This window comes from Fundulus heteroclitus, chromosome 20, assembly GCF_011125445.2.
Source record: "Fundulus heteroclitus isolate FHET01 chromosome 20, MU-UCD_Fhet_4.1, whole genome shotgun sequence".
Taxonomy (NCBI): Eukaryota; Metazoa; Chordata; class Actinopteri; order Cyprinodontiformes; family Fundulidae; genus Fundulus; species Fundulus heteroclitus.
Genome location: NC_046380.1, coordinates 46441418 through 46465548, shown reverse-complemented (window position 1 = coordinate 46465548; position 24131 = coordinate 46441418). Strand labels below are relative to the sequence as shown.

Below are 24131 nucleotides of genomic sequence, written 5' to 3'. Positions count from 1 at the left end.
TCGTTTTTTCCCCGGTTATTACTTTTTCTTTTGTTGTTTACTTTCTTTTCCCTCTCGCTAGGAAAAGGCTATGATTGGTTCTCCATTTCAACAGAAAATGGCAAAAAGAATGATTTACGGTCGTCTTTGCTTGTTTTATGCTCCTCCACCACCGACAGCGTGTCGGCATATAGAAGACAGATAGGGAAAACACGTAAGGCTAACAATTTGTCCCCTTTCGGCTTCTGAAATCAGAAATAGCGACACAACATGGCACCTCCCTGTGGGTGCACCAACACCTATGTATTTATAAACTACTAATTCTAAGTTATGAGAACGCTTTCATTTCTGATGTGAGGTTATAAGATTTTGCCAGAATATGAATTTTTAAAAGCAATACTTGATTTTTATTCATTTAAAGCCTAATTAGTTACACACTGTCCCTTTAACTGTATATAGAGAGTCATGATATCACCTGCAGTTGAACAAAAAGAAAACTCTCAGATGCGGCACAGGTATCGGGGACACAGATATCGCTTTGTCATACGTACCAAAAGAGGATGCTTCTTTTCTTTCTCTCTCCACCAGACCAGAGGATTGTCCTTCAGTCCTGCTGATCACCTTGCCTTGTACATTTTGATCTCATCTACTGCCACTTCTTCTTCTTCCTTCCTTGTCATGGTGCAGCTTTGCCTGCTGCACCATGAACATTCTTGGCAGTCTCCACCTTCCATACAAGCTCCGGTTCCAGACCTCAGTAATCATCTACACCTGTCATCCTCCCTATTTAAGCTCCCTTCAGTTAGCCCTTCCCTGTTGGTTCGTTCTGTTGGTTTCTGCTCACTACTGCTCATGACTGCTCACCTCACCTGTTCTTGTCCAGCCGGAGTTCCCTTCATCTCCGCCTGCCTGCTGTGGTTCTGCTCCCACTCCGGTCCTGCAAGTATTCACTCAGTCATGCTGCTAATCCTGCTGTGGTTCTGGCTCCAAATCTCCACTCTGCCGTGCTGCTGGTCTTGCTACCTCCGTGCTCCGGCTCCATCCTGCTTGCCAGCTCCAGCCATTAACAGCCTCCTGCTCCAGCCCTGGACAGACTGTTGGTTTATTCATCCTCCACTATCCACCACTTTCATTAAACTCTCTAAACTAGCTCTGTTTGGGTGTGGTTGTGTTCGGGTTCATATAAATCATGACATTCCTCCTCTCTGGGTTTGTAATCTTCCCCAAGGAGAGACTCCAAGGCACTTAACTGTTTTAGTTTAGGTGCAGCAGTTGGGTCTCCACCTCTTCATGTTACCTACCTCTAACATCCTGAAGGTGACCTACAGCATGTCCTTCTAGTTCACATACCTGAAATACCAATTTTACACATTTAAATCAATTTATCACAGGTTAGTACATGTTTACTTAAATTTTTCTTTAATATACAGTTGCTCTTAACTATCTCTCTATCTCTCTCTCTCACACACACACACACACACACACACACACACACACACACACACACACACACACACACACACACACACACACACACACACACACGGCCATCCTTGTTTAATGTACATAGTGAGGACTCTGCATTGACTTCCATAGACTTCCATTCATCTTCAAGCGTTTCTGTGGCCTAACCCTGACCCTATAACCTGACCAGCCAGATTGATAATGTGTAGCGCGCTAGTTCTGCAAATTATCAATGTGGGACTGCACCATTTGAATCAATTTGGGGAAAGGAGGGAATTTCAGCAGAACTCTCCTAACTGATTGGGTGAAGCAAGTAATGAACATTTAGGCAAAGCAGTGGGCTGGAACGCTTCATTGCTTTATAAGGCATCATTTGGCCATCACTAGTTGACAGCAGTTTGCTCGCAGCAGGGTATGATAGGCAGAGAAGGCTGGAGGCAGAGGTCCGTGAGATGAGCATGGATAGTACACAGCGTGGACAAGCAGAGGATGTCAGACAGCTCTGACGCCGTCAGAATCCTTGTAAAAAAAAAACTGTCCAGGTCGTGTCCAGAGTATAGCTGATGAGGTGAGGGCAAGGTGTATTGGGGAAGTCCAAAAAAAGGCCAGGCCAGGAAACAGGCTATGCAAACTATGGACAGCTACTCACTTGAAGGCTTTCAACAATCTGGCAGAGACTGGCTGTTAGAAGCAGGTATATGTAAGGAAACAACAAAATGACAGAGAACAACAATGACAGAGAAAGAGAGCGCAGAATGCATAACACACTTTTAATCATTCAAATGTTGGCAAATGTGAATTAATTAGCAGATCTCTAAATGCCCAATTTATAGGATGCCATTACTTACATTCTGTCCAGCCAGTATTCCATGGTTTTTATGGTATATTTAGCTTGTATAAATTTGAAAATATTTTGTACGTTGCACTGTGTAACATGTATATATGTGGGTAGTGATATATAGGACGTTTAACCTTGTTTCATTAAACAAAATATTTTATATTTACACACTTTTCTAGGAAAAGTCATGAAGCTACCAGAAAATTGCAACATATCTTGGTGTTGCTGTAAAAAATGAATGACTGAAATGTTCACATGAAGCTTTCAGTGTTTTAAAAGGAAAATTGATTTCTTCTTTTTCTTTTCTCAGTTTCTTTTTGAGAGAGTGGAAGGCATGTCCAGAGCCACCATCATTGACCTTGATGCTCATCAAGTAAGCCAATACGTACAATACCTCCTCTCATATTGATCACCAGCCATCTCCCCTTTTACTGCTGCTAGAATCAATGCCCTTGTGTGTGATCAAAGTTGACCAAACTCTTTATATTTTTTTGAATATATTTCTGATAAACAGAATAGAATAGTATGGAAGTATCATTTACAGCAAAGCAAACTGTAAAAGGAAACATACAGATTCACACAAAGTAAAAACAAAAAGATAATAAAAGAATCTTGGTGTACATGTATTAAAAAGGGCAAACTATCGACTGTGCAGGGTGAGTTAAAAAAATACAAAATGTACATGTATATTTGTACATGAAAGCAACATCCCATTCACAAAAATAAAAGAACTTCACAAATAACAGCAGATATGTAAACATATTTTTTTTTGTGTAATGTCTGGCAATGGAGCATTAAGAATTGTTGTTTTAATGCCAAAGAGAACCCAACAGATATTACTTTAACAAGTGGAGCCTTACTGCATCACCATAGTGCTCTGCTTGATTAATATAAACCAGAAGCTTTATTAGATTTTATGCTGGGACTATTTCACGTTTAATAGACACAGAAACAGGAAGGTAGAATAGGAAAAAAAGAAGAGAAAAGGATGAGACAAAATACTAAAAGGGACAAAAGGTAAAAGAAAAAGAGGAGAGGAAGGGAGAGAACAAGGTAATATCCTCAGAGTATGCCTCTATACCTGCAAATAGAGATATAAAAAGAAAGCCAACCGATAAAATATCACAGGTACAAGCAACCAACGCCTAGATACCATCACTGAAGAGTATGCAGTATTATTTACTACGGAATGTATAAAGTGACACCTAGATAGAAAGATAATAATAGGGGGGTTTCTGTGTAGAAGTGAATCTGTAAGCACCTGAATCCAAGTGCCTGTAGATGTTTCTGAGAGTGCACTTGTGTATGTAAGGTATATTCATAAGAAAAACGTTCAATAGTGGTTGTGAGGAGCCAAAGACCCACCCCCAGACCCAGAGAACTGAGGCAGATGCCAGGGGAACCACAACCCCAGATGCCCGAAGGGACCCCCAGAACAAAGGTGTCCTAGAGGGACCAACACAGGGAAAGCTACCTCCCCCATCCCAGGGAAGAGCACAGAGGAGCCCCAGGAAACCCCCAACAGCAACAATGCCGAAGCCCCTGGGAGCCACGGCAACGAGCCAACGTGCTCCGCCAGCAGCCAGCTGTGCCGGAGCGGACCCAGCTGTGGGAGCTCTTGCCCATTTAAAGAAAAGTGACGACCTCCACAGACCTGGTTGGTGAGCTCCAACATCAAGTTGGAGGGGGGATCACTAAAACCGACCGACCTACCCAATCCATACTCCGGTCCTAACCTCCTGCCCCAATCCCAGTCCAGATGTCCCATGGGCCCATCCATGGGGCCAACATGAACCGAACGGGCCAGCCAACCAGAGTCCACCCAGTGCTTTAAAAACTGGGAGGGCCAAAGAGGGGAGTGCCTGGCGGGAAACCCCTATGCACCCTACCCAGTACCCTGAGGTGCTTCCTCCCCCAAACCCTGCCCTCCATACCTAAGCCCTACTCTTACATTCCAGGGGAGAGTAAAAGCGGCAGCCCCAGCCGACCCCCGGGACCCAACGGCCAACCCCAGCCCAGACCCCGACCAGGTGGCCCGCTCCTTCTCCAGGCCCCAATCTCCGGATGGCAAATGGAGAAGAGGGGTGTGAGAAAAATCCCGAGCCGGCCTCTGCCTGCTAAAATTTTGTGTTGTTGCATGTTGTTCTCGAGTGCTTTTAAAACTGGGAGGGCCCAGAACCCTCCATCTAAATGCGAATGGGGGCAGAGAAAGCCACCAAGGGTCAGGCTTTCGCAGCTGGTCGCTGCAACTCGCGTCAGTCAGAGTGGTTCCACCCAGCGCAGTGCACCACATTTTTAAAGCATCCCAGAAGCACCGGCGATTCTCTAAAATACGCAGCTATTCTATTTTTGCCACTTGCCACACCGACTCCACGTCAATCTAGAGCAGAGAGCGGATCGTTCAGGCAGGAAGTCAGTTGACTTCCCGCCTGAACTATCCGGCCTGAAAAGTGGATCCGGTCGAGTATACAAGTAAAAGCCTACATGTGCAGACTTTAGATCACATTTTACTGTGAAACATCAACATGTCATTACCTGCGGCTCCTGCACCAATCCACCAGCAGATCTCTCTTGATTCTTGATTCCATGGACGAATTTTCTTTAAAGCATACAAGTACACTACTATGGCACAATGATGCAATCCGCACGTGAATCGAGTCCAACCGCGCTCCGCTCTAAAATGACTCCCAGTGGAAAGGGTGCCTGGCAGAAAGTGAGGTGCTGCCGCGACGATTCCACATTCAATGGAACCCTGCGGTTGCCTCCCCCAATTAATGCCATACATATATGCGTGTTGTGAGAATGTTCTAAATCAAATTATCAAATACAGGGGTAATAATCCAATTAAAAAATACTTTGTTAATGCCAAAGAGAAATTTGCCACTGGTGTAACTCATGTCATAGGGGTTTATTCGATCAGTTGTCGTGGGTTCTAATGACTGTAGGCAGGAAGGATCTGCTGTAGAGCTCTGCCTTACAGCGGGTCTGGGGAATCCTCTGACTGAAGACACTCTGTTGTTATATGACAGTCAGTGATGAAGAGGATGGTCAGATTATCCATAATGTTCTTCCTTTTATGAGGAATTCTTCTTTTCACAATAATCTCCAGAGGTTCTACAAGGACCCCAGAACAGAGCCGACCTTCTCTATAAACTTGTTAAGCTTCTTCTAGTCAGTAGCTCTGATGCTCCTACCCCAACAGATGATGGCAGAGGAGATCACACTCTCCACAACAGACTTATAGAAGATCTGCAACATCTTGCTTCAAACACCTAAGGACCTAAGCTTCCTCAGGAAGTACAGTCTGTTCTGTCCCTTCTTGTAGACAGTTTTACAGCTGCCTCACCAATCTGTCCAGGTGAACACTAAGATATTTATACTCCTTTCCAGGTTGGTGATATTATTGGACTTATTCATGTTTCGCCTGAAATCTACAATAATCTCCCTTGTTGTATTCACATTCAGGATGAGATGATTGCTTCCACACCATGCCACAAAGGAGCCTACCAGCTTCCTTTACTCAGCTTTCCATCTCTCTGATGCACCCAATGACTGTAGATCCATCTGAGTATTTCTGCAGATGACAGGAGTCTGTTTTATACTAGAAGTCTGGAATGTAACGGTGAGATTACATTCTCTTATGGTACTCCTGTACTGCTGACTACCTGGTTAGACACAAGACCCTTCAATCTCACAAACTGTGGTCTGTCAGGTAGTCTCTAATCCAGATCCAGGAGACCTCCACCTGAGTCTTCAGGAGTTTCTGACAAGGCAAATCAGATTGAATTGCATTAAAGGATTTATACCTGTTTCTGCACAAATTCTAACCATGAGTGACCGGAACAGTATAGTTTGAACTGTAAGCCCCATCCCCAGCTTGTTTTTCCCAATGAGAAACTCTCATTCTCTCCCACCTATTCTCTCCTGCAACTTGACTTGCCAGAGACTAAATATGTCTCAAGCTTATGTACAATCCTCCAGAGGAAATTAGGAACTTTTCTTCTTTTTGTCTGATATAAATTGTTATGTCTCGGGTAAATGATATTTGCTTATGTGAATGATCAACACTTACATGCATACCATAATCCTCTGTTCACATACCCTGTGTTACACTCACTGCAGGAGCTGCTGTTTACCAAAGGCTTCGCACCTTACTGCGCCATTGGCAGAGAAGAGTTGTCCCAAGTTGTCCTCAGTTTGCTGCTTATTCCTACTAAAAAAGCCTGGACTCACTCTATCACAAAATGTATGTAATGCCCAGAGTGAAGCATGGGGGTGGATCAGTGATGGTTTGGGCTGCCATATCATGGCATTCCCTTGGCCCCATACTTGTGCTAGATGGGCGCGTCACTGCCAAGGACTACCGAACCATTCTGGAGGACCATGTGCATCCAATGGTTCAAACATTGTATCCTAAAGGAGGTGCCGTGTGTCAGGATGACAATGCACCAATACACACAGCAAGACTGGTGAAAGATTGGTTTGATGACCATGAAAGTGAATTTGAACATCTCCCATGGCCTGCACAGTCACCAGATCTAAATATTATTCAGCCACTTTGGGGTGTTTTGGAGGAGTGAGTCAGGAAACATTTTCCTCCACCAGCATCACGTCGTGACCTGGCCACTATCCTGCAAGAAGAATGGCTTAAAATCCCTCTGACCACTGTGCAGGACTTTTAGATGTCATTCCCAAGACGAATTGACGCTGTATTGGCCGCAAAAGGAGGCCCTACACCCTGGGTGCGATTTGCCGGGGGGATGGGGGGGATTTACCCCCCTCTGTTTGTGACGTCTCCCCCTATGGTCATTCATGTTTTATCCCTGGGGGGATACATTCCTCCCCCCCCTCTGGTCTGAATAAGTAATATTATGGATTTTTAAAAATGTATATAAAGTAGGGCTGTCCGTTTTAACGTGTTAACTTTGTTATTTAATTTATTTATTTATTTATTTATTTGACAGGGACAGTACAATTAAACATGGCAACCAAACAGGTGGCCGATGTCCAAGTACATAAGGCTTGTAGCCATGGGCTAATTTGCAGCCTTCGTCCCTGGTTAGGCTTTTAAAAGGTGTAAGCATTAAGGGGGAGGGAGGTTAGTAACGACATACAAATACATAAAAAACAATAGAAGTTAAAACAAACAATACAGTACAAGCCAGTTTAGTGCTCACACTTTTGATTGTCTTTGAGCCATTTTTTCAATCTTGTGGGGAAAAGTCGAACATCAGTCTGTGACTTAAGCTCCAGAGGCAAAGAGTTCCAGAGATGTGATGCTTTCACGGAGAAGGCGGACTGACCCATAGATGTCCGACATCTTTTAATTCTGCAGTTCCCACTAGCTCCAGCTCTTGTCCTGATTCCTTCATTTGCATACTTTAGAACAAATTTACAGATTACTTCAGGGGCAAGACCATTAAGGCATTTAAAAATAGCTTTTAAAAATGAGAAATTTATAAAATTTTCAAATGTCATCATGTTGTATTCTTTAATAATTTTGCAGTGATGTTAACCACAACGCCGAAATTTTTTTGTCGCCGTTAATAGACCCCTTGCAACCACGTGACTCCGTTACCCAGAACCCCTTGCGTGGCGGCCATATTGGTTGGCACGCCATTTGACAAAATGACGAGTTCTCCAGGTATTTTTCTTCTTTAGATAACGTATCACAAGCTCGTTTTAAGAGTAAGTTGATGGTTGATGGTATCAGATTGCCAGATCCACACAGCAAAAGCCTGAAGAGACAGAGCGAGTCTGTGAAATGCTGGCCAAGGGTTTCGTACCACGACACAGCTGCTTTATAAACACGCAGGCCAGTACGGACAAGAGAGCACGAAAGCCCCTGAAACCACTGGACGGCTGCAATTATTTTATATCAGGAAAGAGGCTCCAGCAACGCCCGCGATGCCATGAGGGATTAAGCGGTCAGAAAATGGATGGATGTATGTTCAGACATGTTTGTGCAACAGCACAAAGCAGAGAGGAAGACCCGCCCGGTAGGTTAAAAAAACATCACTCACTACGGATTATTTAGGTGTTTTTGTCTTGTTAAAATGGGTGGGGGTGTCGGCGACATTGCAGCGTAAACACAGAAGTACTAGCGCCTGTGAACGGGCGGAGGGGAGGTGGTGATCGCTACACTGGCTGGAGAGCTGCCGCTGTCTGGAGCAGCAGGAAGCGGGTGCTGCTCCAGACAGCGGCGGCTGTCTGAAGCTACACGGGCGGCTTCTCCGGCCCGTGTAGCTTCAGACAGCCGCCGCTGTCTGCTGTCTCCGCCGCTGTCTGGAGCAGCAGGAAGCGGGTGCTGCTCCAGACAGCGGCAGAGACAGCAGACAGCGGCGGCTCTCCGGCCCGTGTAACGATCGCTACACGGGCCGGAAAGCCGCCTCCGCCGCCGCGGCTGCTGCCTCCGCCGCGGCTGTCTTCAGACAGCCGCCGCTGTCTGAAGCTACACGGGCGGCTCTCCGGCCCGTGTAGCGATCGCTACACGGGCCGGAGAGCCGCCGCTGTCTAAAGCAGCAACAGCTACACGGGCCGGAGAAGCCGCTGTTGCTGCTTCAGACAGCGGCGGAGGGGAGGTAGCTATCGCTACACGGGCGCTTCTCCGGTCCGTGTAGCGATCGCCACCTCCCCTCCGCCGCTATTTAAATAGAACAATGACTAGAGCCGAATTAAGTTGTAATTTACCGGAGATGAAGTGTAGACTGCAAATTCTCTCGTAGAATGATGGCTCCCCCAGTCCATTGGGAGGGTCTGCCTGCGCTCTTTTCATTGAAAATATCCAATTCTTTCTTCTTTCCTCATCCTTCGGTAAACGACAGAAACGTACATCCAACGATTTGGAATGCCTCTGTGTGCAACCGGGAGCACAACAAGTCGTAGGCATTGTTTAGATTCCAAAAATAAACGAAGTAAAAGTACGCTCTAAATCACCCGTTTTGTCATGTAGTAGACGGGCTGTCAGGCTAGCGTGCCCACCAAGATGGAGGCGCGCACCCCCGATCACGTGACCGTGACGTCAGATGCAAGGGGTCTATTGCGCGTCAAAACACACACACCGTTCCCTAATGTTTTTCCCCACCGCGCTCTCCGGACTGTGTTTCTTTTACCCTCGGTGCTTTCCGTAGTTTCAAGAGAGCTAGAGAACTGTAGCAAGACAGACCCACGCTCAGTGTTGCACAGACTGTTTATTTCATGCGACTTTGGGCTTCTTTTATTCTAAAGGCACGGGTTGCGTTTTTTTTTGGGCACGTTTCTGAAAGTTAAATCGCTTATTTGGGCTCTAAAATAAGTGACGAAACAGCGGTTATTAAGAGACCTGCCTGCACTAGACACTGAGTGTATCCAGCTGAAATATCCCTCCGCCATAGGAGCCGACGGTAGTAAAGGCAGACAGAGCAACTCTGCAGCTTACGGTGCAATAACCGGTGATAACTGCTGAAAGTAGATTACTTGGTGCAGATCACCATTTTGAGCAGACATTGGTTCTGAAGATGAGTTTTTAACATGCTGATAACATTGCAGAAACCCAACCCATAAACCGTACTTTAATGCTTATTAATTTGTTTTCTACGTATTTGACAAACCAAGGATGAATCACGTTGCCAAACGAAGGACCAGGAGTTACTAAACAGTTGCTAAACAGTCTCTTTTAGGGTATTAAGCTCCTGCCCATTTGCAAGCAAAGTGTAAGACTGGAATGACCTGGAAATCTAAAACCTTTTTCCAGGCTTAAACTCTATGAATATGGATATAAACAGCATGCAAAAATATTGTTGTTGGTGTGAAAGCTCAGAATTAGATGTGAGAGAGAGAGTCAAGAAAACAAACAATAAAACTTATGACTTTATTGAAATGTAAAATTGTGATTAATTTATATGTATATGCCTAATACGATGTCTATCTTTGTTTAAGAGGCAAAAAAATATATCGGCATGGTATTTATTTACAAATTTATTTACACATTGTGTAAACATCAGGGCGTCATGATTAGTCATTTAGCCATTATAGTCCAGAGTTTAACATTTGGCACAAGGATGTTTTCATTACAATTCTTAAAAGTGCTTGAAAAATAACAAAATAAAAATATTTTTTGTTCAACCATGTAATTTATTAGTGTCATTTATTGCAAAATTGTATAGTAAAATGCTCAAACAGGCTATTACACTTTCAGAATAGATAAAACATGCGATTAATTAGCAATTAATCTCGAGTTAACTATCGACATTATGTGATTAATCGATTCAAATAAAAAAAGTTTAATTATTTGACAGCCCTAATATAAATACATGTCTTGTGTCCTTCACATTTGTTAATTTAATTTTTTGTTGTCTGTTTTTAAAGAGTATTAATGCGTTTTCTGCTCGAAGCGGTTAAAGTAAACTAATACCCACTCCCAAAGTATTTTGGCGTATTTTGGCCCGAAAAATCAACAGAAAAGGTAAAGAGTAGATGACGGGACAAACAGCCATGGTAATGTTACAGGACCAACTTTGGTGGATGATGATTTGCAGGCAGCGTCACAAGACAAGAAGCAGCAGCAGCCGATTTCTCCACCCTCCCGCCCAGGACAGGTTACATGCTGTCTCGTGCCAGACAGCATGCAGGCCACATAACCTTGTTATGTTCATTTATAAAACACTTGAAATGACCCCCCCCCCCCTGTTTTTGTTTTTTTTGCAAATCGCACACTGCCTACACCATACTAATAAATCATTGTGATCTAAAACCAGGTGTTTCAGTTTCATTGTCCAACCCCTGTAAATAACAGTGGGTTTGTTGAAGGACATGTATGATAGCATCTTCAACTTTAACACACAGCAATAAGAAAGCTGCTGGGGTCCTGATAGTTGCTTGTATGTTTACTTAGATGTGCCAAAATGAGTTTCTCTGGGACCTTTATTATGTGGGATGTCAGGGCAACAGGTCTATAGTAATTGAGGGCTGCCCTGCAATAGACTGGCGACCTGTTCAGGGTGTACCCCGTCTCTCGCCCATTGACAGCTGGGGACAGGCACCAGCACCCCTCATGACCCCACAAGGAATAGATGTGTTAGAAAATGGATGGATGGATGTGTGAGTTGCCTTTGATATCAGAGCAAAGCAGGAGGTATTTCATAACACTGGAGCCTTCTTGTTGGTCAGGTTAAGGTTGAAGAGGTGCTGTAGATTCCCAAAGAGCTGTTTTGCACAGGCCTTCAGGACTCAGGGGAAGACACCATCTGGACCTGCAGATTTATTATCCTTCAGTCTCTCCAGCTGCCTCTTCATCTGACTTTTAGAGACAGAAAAGTGGAAGAGGGAGGAAAAGGGAACAGCACCATCGTCTGATTTAGTTGCGAACAAACATGCAGAAGCAGAAGGGTTCATGGTCATAAGCAGAAAGGTATACCGTCAGTCACACACTGAGTCATGGCCTCTCCATATGGCTGGAACAGTGCCTGTCTGTTCCCTCTTCAACTTCCTGTCTCCATCTTCCTGTTAAACCAGTTATCTTTATTGCAGGTTGTCTCTGAAAAAGGTACTTATATTCTGAGCAGAGAAAAGCAACGTTTTGATCTGACCTTCCAAGAGGAGGTATTGCTTTGGAGATGTATGAATCCTTGACAATGGCGTAAAACAAGTCTAGAGTTTAGTTTTTTCTAGTAGAGCAGGTGACAAACTGCTCATAATCTGGAAGTGTAGTATAGAGTGAGGAATGCATCAATGGAAGAGATGGCTTCAATTTCCTCTCTCTTCTTCTTGCTCTTGCTGTGCATCATCTACACCTCCTTTTCAATTCATCTGGGATTTGGGAATGTAGTTGAAGTACTATTTCTGCCTTTGAGATGTCAATCAGCTGCTCTTGTTTGTACAAAACAATCTGGTTGTTATAGTTATGCATCCATAGCAAATGTTCCAAAAATGACAAGAAGAAAAAACACCAACAGAAATCATTCAAACAGCACAAAATCTAAAACCAGTAGAGAAAACTGTTAAAAAACAACCTTGATCTACAAAAAGGAGGTTCCTTAAAAATAATTGCAGTATTAAAACAACAGAGCTATTCCAACATCCAACAACCTTGAGCAGCTTAATGCTAATGGCAGTGTAAAAGATGACCAGTCGCTCCTTTGGAAAGTTGTACTTCTTGTGTTGCTGCAGGAAGTACAGTCTCTGCTGGGTCTTCTTCCAAACAGCATCAATGTGTAAGGACCAACTCAGATCCCTAGAAAGGAAATAAACAGCAGGCACAGTGTTATTGAGGATGGTCAGGGGTACCAGTGGTGGGGGTGTTCTTCTGCAGTCCGCCATCATCTCCATTGTCTTAAATGGGCTAAGCACCTGGTGGTTCTGACTGCAACAGTGAACCTGCCGGTCCACCTTCTGTTTTGGTAAAGATTTGTTATTGTCCCACATCATGCTCTCTTACATACCTTTTTTCACTCTCACTTACACTATCATACTCTCTTACACTACTGTAGTCTCTAACGTGCATTATCAGTAGCCCCTTTCCACTTTTACCTCAGCCCGGCTAAACTCGGTTATTATGGTTTTCAATTAGTAATGGTTACTTGATACTCGCCTCTTTTTTAGTACCTACTTGGGTGGGTTTCCATGTAAGCAGGGTTGGGCTGAAAACGTCAGAAAACTTTCTGTTATTGATTGGCTAGAGGTAATTAGAATTAGTCACCCAATGCTCCCTCTGTGATACACTCATGCCTGCAATAAATACTGTGCAATAATTTTAGGCCTTCATTATACAGAAATGTGTAATCTGTATGGATGTCTAGCCAGACATTACCTGAGAAATGAGTGTGAAAATTGTTTTACCAGTAGTGTGACTGTAACATGTAAGAGCAGGCAGGTGCAATAGCCCTAGCCCTGAGAAAACTGGCATTTTGATTTAATGTTTCTGAAGCATTAACCTGATGGAAGTGGGTCAAACTGTACATTGCCTGGGTACGTGGGATATGTGGCAACAATAACCAACATCATATTGCTCATGTTGGTGTTTTCAGTATTTAAAAAAAATGAAAGCAAAGTCGTTTTTATAGGTAACGGTAGGGTACAGTCATGTCCCTTTAAGATGCTGCGCTTCATGTACAGTCTGTAGTCACGTGACTCCACCCCATACAGTTTGAAACAAGAAGCAAAAGAGATGGTGAGGTTGAGAAATGGAGGAAATTCAAATGTTGAAATGGCAGCTGCTCGAGCAGAGCAGCTGTTACGTATGGTGCAGCCACATCCGATCTCTGGTTCAGTCGCACGATGGAACCATACATTAGTCTGACTGTACGTTACATCACTTCCATACACTACAATACTCTTGTTGTGCCATAATAACGCCATGATGAATAATTGATCTCAGATTGGATTCTGAACAGTATTATGGAAGAGGTGGCAAAGGAATTCCCCTACTTAAAACATGGGACCCTCACAGGCATAAAGGACGGCTTCTCTCTCAGCAGGATGCCAGCTGTGGACCACTCCCCACAGATAAAGGTCAGATCACCTCAGACATCTTTTTCTTCTGACCAGACGCTCTCACACTCCTGACTTCACTCAGACCACTTTCTCCTGGAGCTCCCGAGGAAAAGGGGGCGGGGGAGGGGGCTAGCCAGCCACCCAGTCCCCTTCTTTAGCAGCCATGTGACTCAAGGCCAAAAGCCCACAGACCAACCGCTCTGTGGAACTCGTCTGCTGCTTCAATGGAATGATCAAGAGGGAGCAGAGGACCTGACTGAATCCGGATAAACAACACACTGACCGGAGCTAAGTTGCACTCTGACTGCTGCGCAAACCAGCCGCAAAGTACAGATTGCCAAGACAGCTTTGTTTATTGTTGTCACCCTTTACAGGGAAGCGAACCCCAGATGGAGCTGAAAAGCTGGCAGCAGGACCCACTTTAAATGCTCAGCAGAACCTGCTTAAATTGGACTGCAGCCAGGTCAGAGATTGGGCGGAGATCAGGTCATCGATCCTGACCACACGTGCGTGCTTCTGCTAGGCCGCAGAACTCCAAGCTGCCCGACCATGCTGTTGGTTAGCTCATAGCTGCAGAGCTAAACGCTAGCCTGCCAAGAACAAACCAATGATTCTCCCTGCTTTTCAGTGCTCCTTCCTCGGATGGCCAAAGTGGACAAACTCACACGAGGCAAAAGACAGGTTTGGGCAGAGAAACCTGAGGGAGAAGTTAAAAGGTTTATTGGGAAATGTTTTGTAAATTGTTGTGCACATGGTGCCTTTAAAACAAAGGGCTAACAGTATAGCTCATTGCTAGCATTCGGTACGATGTCATTGTCGAGTGTGTTTTATGGTTATAACAAAGGTTATGTCCACAAGGGTTTCATACACTGATGGGACATTAATGTTTACATTATCCAGCCCACTCATTATGGCTAAAATAAAACCAAAGCTTTATTTGTTAGCGCCGAAGGTCCACTACCCAAAATGCTATTAGCTCCTGTTAACATCCGTTTCCCGACATTCACAAGGAGCTTGTTTTAAAGCATAACGCTTGTCCTTTCTGCTTTGTCGGTAGATAGAGCTATGAGCCTTATTCCCGCATTGATATGGAATATTAATGCGGGAATAAGGCAATTTTGATAACTTTAGACTTTAACCGATTTAGCGACCGATCGCTACAGCAACCCCAGGCACCTGGAGTGAGAATCACATTAATATGATCGGCCATAATGTAATCATTTTACTGAGCAAATCATTCCTCAAAATATTATTCCCTCAAATAATGTTTTGTGTAACTCAGGATTTGCATTGTGAATGGGTTGAAACACATGCCAAATGTTTTTTTTACTCCATTCCATGCTTTTTGTAATCAGATCTGAATTATTCTGATTATGATCAACCACTTTTGTTTTGTTTTTTGCTTACCTTTGCATGTAAATAGTTCCTTAGCTTAGCTTCTTTTTATCTTCATTTTGCTTAGTAGTATAGTTAAGTTTCACTAGCCTAGAAGAGAGGATTTGTTAATCGAAATATTGTGTTAATTCAGATAAACAGCATTCTATAGTGATGTTCTCTGGATGTTCATTTTATTTCTGTTATTAAATTCTTGAACTTGATAAGAAGTTATCACTCCTTTATTCTATGTGTGTGCAGAGTTTGCTGTTAAAAGATCGCTAGTGCTCGAATTCATCCCTTTCAACCATTGTCTTGATATCAGCTTAAGAGCTGATCATCACCAGACAATACTTAACAGAGGGTTATTTAATAAACATTAAATAACTTTAAACAGTGTATAGTTACACAACATTCTCTTACATCTAGTAGGTTTTAAAAACATCATGTTTTTAAAACGTTTGTTTTCATTAAAGCTAAATCTAGTTTGGGTCTGAATAGTCTAAGTATCGTAGGGGAAATAGCTTTTTACTGGACCTGGCCCCCGATAGAATATACGCTCAAGAATGAGCATGCAAGAATTTAATTGTTTGTATAAGAGCATATACTGAACAGGATTATGGTTCCTTAAAATAATTCTTAGAAAGCAGTTGAATTTCACAAGTTCAAGAAGAGGCAGATTACAGCTTTAAAGGGGATCTTTACTACACTGGGACCTGTCCAGTTAAACAACTTGAAAACATACATTTCACCATTTGAAATAGGCTTTTTGTAAGCTATGTGTGTTTTAAGTGTGGACAATCCCATATTGTAAATCTGGACATTTTTAAAGTTGTTAAATAAATACATAAAAGTGAGCAAACAAAAATACTAGTTTTTAGTGCTGTGGGTTTTCAGCTGGACATGATTTAACGTGGTGAATTTAATATAAATAAAACTAAAATTTAAACGACATCTAAATTAACATCTTTCATTTTTCATTTTAAATTGAACATGACATTTTGAAGGTTTCTCAAATCCCAAACTTGGCGTTCATGATAGCAGAATTCAGTTTTCAAGTTTGGATAGTTTCTTTAATTCCGCTTAGTTGCAAAGACTTTGTATTTATCTTCCAAAGTAGTGGGTTTTTATTTTAGTATTTGGTGGAGTTTAGTTTGAGATTGATTAAATAACATTTAAAATCAAATTAATAAAAGAAATTGAAAAAGTAATGGTGACATGTTGTTGTACAGGTCACAAACCGTTTTGAAGTTTAATTAAGTGATTGAAAGGCCTGGCATGTAGCTAGAAAAAAACAGTAGACTGATCAAGTTTCTGGTACTGTTTTTTTACAGGGGAATGGACATGAGCGAGACTTTTTGGATGATTCCCGAGTGTTCATCATGGATATGTATAACCACAACATCTATCCAGGGGACAGATTTGCCAAACGTAAGTTAGAGCACCATCAATTTCACCCAAAGGTTTTTTTCTCTTACACTGAGAATCCAAATCTCACATTTAGGTTTGACTCACTGCTGAGCATTTAACATGTCATGCTGAAATCCCAGCACTGGTTTGTATTCCTGCATAGATGTGGAAGCTGGAGGGCTGCTGTCTCCAGTCACCCAGCAGCCTTTATAACACAATTATCCCATGTTTCCACAGATGATTCTGTTAAGACATCTGTGCTAATCTGACAGGATGTTCATCATACATATTCCAACAACCCTGGCAGTAAAATCCCTGCAACATTTCAGTATTTTATCTACAATGAATTGAGTTCAAGATATTTTACTGCTCTTTTTTGCAAGGTAAAAAGACAATGGGTTCTGAGTTGTATAAAATAAGCTGCACTGCAATATTAGTTATACATTTTCCTCAGAGACTACTCCATTTTGAACAAGAGCTCTACATATCTTTTAGAAAATTCTATTAAAAATAAAAATAAATTTTCCATGTTATTGTTCTTCACTGTAAAGAATTAACTGCATCCAGTTGCGGTTCTCCCAGTTCTTTACCCTGAAAAAGTGGTCTTCTTTATTGTTGTATTCTTTAGTAAGAAAGGATTTTAAAACAGAAATTATACTTTAACATATTTAATGTAACAAGCCAGACAATTGCTACAGCTGCAGTACTGGACTCTCATACATAAATACGATGCAGGAAGGGTAAAATTAAGAAGTCCCAATTATTATTTGCATAAGCATTAAATAGAACCTAGAGTGTATACTCTGATGCAAGGGAGTGTGTACCGCACAACGTCAGTATTTTTACTTTTAAGATGATTTTAGGCGAGAAAGTACACAGCAAACTATGTGCAGTCAGTTCATCAGGATTATGAGCCAATTTTAATTGTGCTCAACAGAGACCCGCTGACAGGTGAGCCTGGCCGGGAAGACTGCAGTGTTATGGCCGCTGCAGCTGCGTTAATACTCGGCCACACAGTCTGTGACTTCCTGCAGAAATGATCATGTTTGTGGCGGCTGAAAAGTCACTCTAAAGGGTTTACTAAGCTTGCTTTCCATGGCAGGAGAGAACTTCTAAGCGCTTATAGCCCTGCTTAAAAATAATTTTGCTGTGATCAAAAGTCTGCGATACTGTACTTAAAAACCGTCCTGCCGACAGAGACAGGTAGCTCTCCTGCTCAGGTAGTATGTGTCCGTGGAGGGGCGTAGTGATATGGGAAGAATATTTAATGCGCCTTTATAATCCGGTGTGCCTTAAACTATGGGTAATTCTTCAAAAGAACACAGACATTGTTCATTTACTGATGTGCCGTTATATGATGGCAGCTGTTCTGTTTTGGCTTTCCCTGCTTCAGTCTCGTCAGCGTCGTGGGTTGGTTTCAATGTGACTGGTTGAAGTAGCAAATGAGTAAAGATGATGTACAAGTTGTTTATCCAGTCATTTATAAGCATTTTTGATAAGGCCCCTCCTGAAATACATCTTCACTGGAGCAATCCCAGGTGGATGTGTGGAGCTCTGTGGAATGAAATCCACCTGACCAAAGTCAGATTAGCTGATTCTGGGAAAAAAATATTTTTCTTTTCCCTTTTGATTTTGTTGTTTAAACATCTCCTTTCAAATTGTTTGCATAACTACTCCTAATGTAGTTACTTTATGTTACTGGAGATTTCAACGGAAGAATCTCAACTGAGCTCTGGCTATGAATTAGTACCAGTATACCGAACAACCCTAATGTGTTGTTTCCCCGTTAACTGCTTTCTGTAGCTCCAGCATCTGGAATGTCATATTCTTTAACATTACTGTGTTTGCAGTTACATCTAAAAGGAAGATTAAAATATACAATCTTATAATGAACCTTCATATAATAAATCCATTAGAGGGTAGTCATATATTTTCTACATATTAAAAAGACTAACCCACCTAAACCCTGCTGGAGTTGTGCAGCATATTAGGGAAGTAAATAAGAAGCTTGTTGCTTTGCTGTCTCCTTAACTATTCCTATATGCATTTATTTTATCCTCAGGAGCCATAAAAAGGAAGGTGGAGCTGGACTGGGACACTGAAGATGCTGAGTACCTTCAGAAGGTTGAGCTTCACTCTGAGGGAGCATTGAATGAGTTCCATCCTGATATCCTTGTTTATAATGCAGGAACAGACATCTTGGATGGGGATCCCCTTGGAGGCCTCTCCATATCACCACAGGTAAATTACCTTCTCTGATAGCTTTCCTTTGAATTTGATAGAGGAGCAGGAGTTCAGGTGTGGCAACCAACATTGTATTCCTTTGTAGGAAAGGAACAATGATTCTGTTTATAAGTTGCTGTACACCTTCATTTTTCCCATAGAATGAAGTAAAGTTTGTCTGTTTAAACCAGTTAACATAAAGTAGCTGTTGTCAGATGTTCAGTACTTATGGTAAGGAAGGAGTTTGAGCTGCTCTCTAAAATATAAGGTGACACGATGACGCCACCAACGTTTTAAGTACTAGGAAACAAGTTTATTTACTGACCAACGTGTTTCAGCTTGTGACCTTCATCATGGGCGAGAATTCTAGAATTGTGCTACTCATGGTGGCTGCTTATTAAAGTAGCTCTGTTACTTTTATTCTTAAACATTATTTTAAAAGGAGACAGAATGCTTTTTAATGCTTTCCTTTTCACATTTAAGTCATTTGGTTATGGTCTATATAAAGTGGAACTGCAATGCTTTGGCCTAAATTCTTCATAATTGTTGCCCCACAGTCTGTTTAGGCCGGGGGTCCGTTCTTCGTAGTCGCTAACTCAATTAGCTGGATTTGATTGTTGATGATTTGGCATGATCTTGGATTGTTTGGTTCTTCGAAACTCATAGCAACATGTGAGCCAGCTTAAACCTGCTCGTGAGCAGGATTATTTCATGTAAACAGGATTAGATCACAGCTTTATAAGCGGAGGAGAAAGGGAAGTCTGTCCAGCCAGAGCACTTAGACCACCTAGTGGCAGAGGACGGGACAGAATTGTGGAACATCAAGGTTCAACGCGCTGCGCTAAAGGATCCTCTCTATTGCGCAATTAATTCAAAAAGCTCTGCAAATTATTCTTGCACCTTCAGCAACAGGTTGCTGTCGTAAAAATGGACATGGCTACGACAGACTTCTCATCTCCTCCGCTTCTAAAGCTGCAATCTAATCCTGTTTACATGAAATAAGCCTGCTCGCCAGCTGGTTTAAGCTGGCGCACATGTTGCTATGACAACAAGTCCAGGATGAGTTTCGAAGAACCGAACAATCCAAGATCATGCCAAATTAGCGATGTATGAAGAACGGGCCCCAGAAGTATATTAAGAACTCAACTTAATTTCACACAGAGGTGTCAAGTAATGAATGACGAATACTTTGTGTCATGATTTTGTCTTGGATGTACCCGGACACAGCACGCACACACAGAGCTGGTTTAAGAGAGTTTATTGCAAGCAGTGGATGATGACGATGACATGAACCAGAGTCAGTTACCGGACGGAGATGTAGGATGCAGGAGCTGGCTGACAGGAGCAGAGTGGAGAGACTGACCAGGAAACGGGAAAGCTGCGCTGCTACAGAACCGGGAGTGAAGCCAGAGTCCATGAAGACGGGAACGGAGGTACAGAGCCCAGCAGCGCATCAAACAGGAACACAACAGGACCAACGGAAACCAAGGCGGGAGGACAGGAGCAGACAGGCATTGTGTTGGAGTAGCTGAACTTTGTAGCAGGTTCCACAGCACGGCAGAGAGAGAACCTTGCTGGTCAAAGTCACAACAGGATAAAATAGCTTGGTAAGGTGAATACTTGCAGATAGAGTCTTAACTGGATAGTTGCACCGATGAGACTGGAGTCATCAATGGCAAGCTGAGGTAAAAGAGAAGCAGAGGTGGCAGGGTTCCAACAGCAAGCAGAGAACGCTCAGGCAGACAGGCAAGGAGAAGGTGTAGCATGATGACGAACCAGCAGAGGGAGGCTTAAGTAGGGAGGCTGGCAGGTGAAGTGAGCCTGACTGATTAATGACCAACAGGTGTGACTGACTGCAGAGGGAGTGACGGGAAAGCTGAGTGAGGGGAAGGAGGAGCTGAAAACTAACAGAAAATAAAGTCAAATCATAACTAAAACCCTAACAAGGAGGAAGAACTGAAAACTAATAGTAAACAAAAGGCTAAGTCAATACTCAACCCTGACACTTTGTTAGCTTGCTCAAGTAGAATATTTGGTTTACTATACTTTCCAGTAATCATTTTTAGTGGACTGTTCACTTCCACTCCATTATCTGTACTTGTTACTCCTTACATTTTGAAAATAGTCTCAGTACTTTATTTTTTTTCAGCTTGTTTTGTTCTGGCTTGTCGTCTAAAAAATAAAATAAAATATCCAGAGAAATGGCGCTACCCAAAAACAGTACACTTGATTGTGGTTGGAGTCACTACTCCACTAAACTGTTGTTTAGCTCCCATAGACATAGTAGGAACCACCATTAGCTCCTGGTGCAGATACTGATCTTGTCTTTTTCACCTTAACTTCATTGATTTCAAACTGGTATCAAGGTGTAAAATTGGTGGAAATTTAGCAGGAATGATTACTGATACTTCCTTAACCTCATATGTATTGGTGGTTTTGAGCTGTTTCTCTGTTTCTTCTGTCTGATAGGATCTATGAAGGAGTTCTTGACTTTTCTGTGTTTCTCCTTTTTTCTTCCTGATGTTGTCTGCACTACACAGTTTCAAAAGTTTCTGTTTTAAGACTTATTGAAGACATAGTCACCTTCTCTTTCTCCTAACGTTGATTTCTTCAACATACTGAGGCCTCTTCTGTGTTTAATTTATTTATGTATGTTAACCTCAGACTGAAACTGTAGATAACTGGTGTGTATTTGTTGTACATGAAAATGACATTTGCCCCCTCAGAATATGGTTCCTTACACACAAAGTCCCATTAACGTCTTCCTTCAGTTGTTCCACATGCACTAATCAAGCTGGGCATGTCCTTACATGACAAGTTTGGAGCAGAGAAGCAAAGTGTTGTATATAAGTCGTTGTCGCTAGCTGTTTTGTGGGTTAAAAATGCTAAGCCTCAGGTATGTGTTTGCTCCCCAGATGTCTAGAGAGAATTCAAATGTGAAGAACTTTCTGTCAAAAGTTTATACCTTCACCTGCGGCACACAACACAAACTTCAGTTTGAAACAGATGGCGCAGGAGAACAAATTTGGCTTTATTCACCAATCAGTAGTAAAAGAAGAATCTTTAGAGAAACTGTATTCCTAATATGCAATTCTACACATGCAGTTTGACCAAACAAGTGATACTAACACTTCAAAAATACCTTTAAATAGAAATACAGGACATATTTATTGCAAATTCTTTCTCAGTCATGCATCTGCTTGTTAAAACAAGCATGCTTTGAGACTCTAGCAGACTACAGCGAGTGGAATATTACAAAATTGGGGATGTTTACAAGCATCCTTCCGGCTGGGCAGGAGCTGGCAGTTTGTTTGTGTGGATGGAAATGGAAATCATAAACCATGTGTAAAGAGTTGGGTCAACTTCACCCTCTCATGCTTTATGGTTCTTCGCTCACAGTGATTCATGCAGAACAGTTTTACATCCTGTCTTTGAAGTATTCTTTGAAATGGGCCTGTTGGATATTTACTTACATGGCGCTTTAATTGGTTTCTAATGGCTGAAATCTGTATGGTTTTGCTCCTTGTAGAGTTTGTTAGACTGCATTTTACTTGTTTTAACTACAGAGCAGAAAACACTGCTCTTGGATTGCATTAGCTGTTCCCCATCCTTGCGACAAAAATGTTTGCCTTTCTAAGCAGCAATATTTTACTAAATCAATTAATGAGGACGTTTGAAATGTTACTGGGGGCAGATCCACATTAGTCAAATTGAGATTTATTGGATCTTATGAGCAGAGTTCCTGCCCAGGATCCTTTGCATTCTAGCAAATAATTAGAGCAAACATGATAATATTTTGGACTGTGTGAGTGACGGTGAAGCATTGATTTAAATTTTGCAGCTAATTTATCATTGAAGCTGGGAAATTGCCTGAAAAAAAGTGGTGCAGATCTAATAAGAGTTGTTGGAGGTTCTGCTTAGCCATGTGTTTCTGCCATACTTGATGATGTTTGAAATCCCCAGTGTGGGGCAACATTTTCCTCTAATAATTTAGGTTTAGAGTCAAGCTGTTCCCTCCAAAAATTCCCTGGCACAAAACAATCTGTTTCCTAACAGTGTCTGCCTGTCAGTGTCAGCCACTCTTTCTCTAGGCTTCCTCACTGTGCTCAGGGCAGGAAAGGGGTGTGAAAGTCTAAGGGCTTGAAGGGACTGACAGCTTTTATTTCCTTTCCCCTGCCAGGGCATTGTAAAGAGAGATGAGATTGTGTTCAGGGCCGCGAAGCAGCGAGGTATTCCCATCTTCATGGTGACTTCAGGAGGGTACCAGAAGAAAACGGCACGGATCATTGCTGACTCCATTCTCAACTTACATCAGCAGGGTCTGATTGGAGCTGAAGCCATGAATAGGGAGGAATTTCCATCACTTTCAACCCACTCAATGTGCTGCTCTGGATCTGCAGGACCAGCACACACCACCGTGTGAGGAGCAGTGGAACCTAACCTGACACTCCCAGGTGTGAGGTTAGAACAGGCATGGAAAGGACTCTCTAGTTTCTCTCTTTGTTTCAGGAGGATTGACAATGATATTCTGTAGTCTCAGTTCCATGCAAGGTGATAAATAAATGGGTGTTTGCACAGATACAAGGATTGTTTGTGTAAAATATTGGGAAAAAATAAGTAAAATAATAGCATTAAGTTTAATAACCATACGGCAAAACATTTGCTTTTTTTTGCGTTTGGTGGTACATCATTGAGACAGACTCATTCTCAGGAAATGCAAGAAAAAAACCTGTGACATAAACTTGTTGATCCACTATACAAAGGTACTGCTTATAAGACAGTGCCTTTATATAGTAGTTTGGGATTTTTCTACTTGGATCATTAAGATGCATCTTTCTGTGACATATAATAAGGGTTGATGTACTTAGATAAAACTCTGTTTTAAGCATCTTTATGTCTGTAACCTCAGATTGCTAATATCAAGATGAAAAAGGTTATCTACACTTAGACTGTAATAATATTTAATGTAATTGTAACAGTTTTTTACTCACTAATGGAGTTAAATATTCAGATTTTCAGAAATGTTTTTTTATTTATTTTAAATTTGTGTTTTAAAATACTGTTGTTCTCAGAAGATAACTTTTTTCCTGTGTTGTATAAATCAGCTGCTATAACTATAATATTAAACCCTAGAAAAAATGTAATTAATAAATTTAGTTTTAAATGAGTCAGTTTCACATTTTTAATTTCTTTTACCCATGATTACAAGGAATTGACCACAATCATCAGGAATGGTGCTCCCTTATACATATAATAAAAATAAAAATAATAAAAATAATTGAACTTTATTGATCTCACGCTGGAGAAATTCACTTCTGCATCTTGACCCATCCCCTTGGGGAGCAGTGGGCTGCCACTGTGCGGCGCCTGGGGA

The 24131-nt window shown here is 42.1% G+C and overlaps 1 protein-coding gene across 5 annotated transcripts in view; it reads left to right on the top strand.

Moving 5' to 3' along the window:
- hdac11 (histone deacetylase 11) overlaps positions 1-23924 on the top strand; it is a 47451-nt gene extending 23527 nt beyond the window's left edge. For 3 of the 5 annotated variants that reach the window (XM_036151870.1, XM_036151872.1, XM_036151871.1), the window contains exons 8-11: positions 2592-2654; positions 16459-16555; positions 18597-18775; positions 22938-23924. In XM_036151870.1, coding sequence (XP_036007763.1) covers positions 2592-2654; positions 16459-16555; positions 18597-18775; positions 22938-23180 — 582 coding nt within the window. In that variant the 3' untranslated portion in view covers positions 23181-23924. Of the gene's footprint in view, positions 1-2591; positions 2655-16458; positions 16556-18596; positions 18776-19984; positions 20191-22937 lie in introns of all 5 variants that reach the window. The other 2 variants (XR_004933553.1, XM_036151873.1) reach the window with 2 other exon arrangements.
- The last annotated feature ends 207 nt before the right edge of the window (positions 23925-24131 follow it).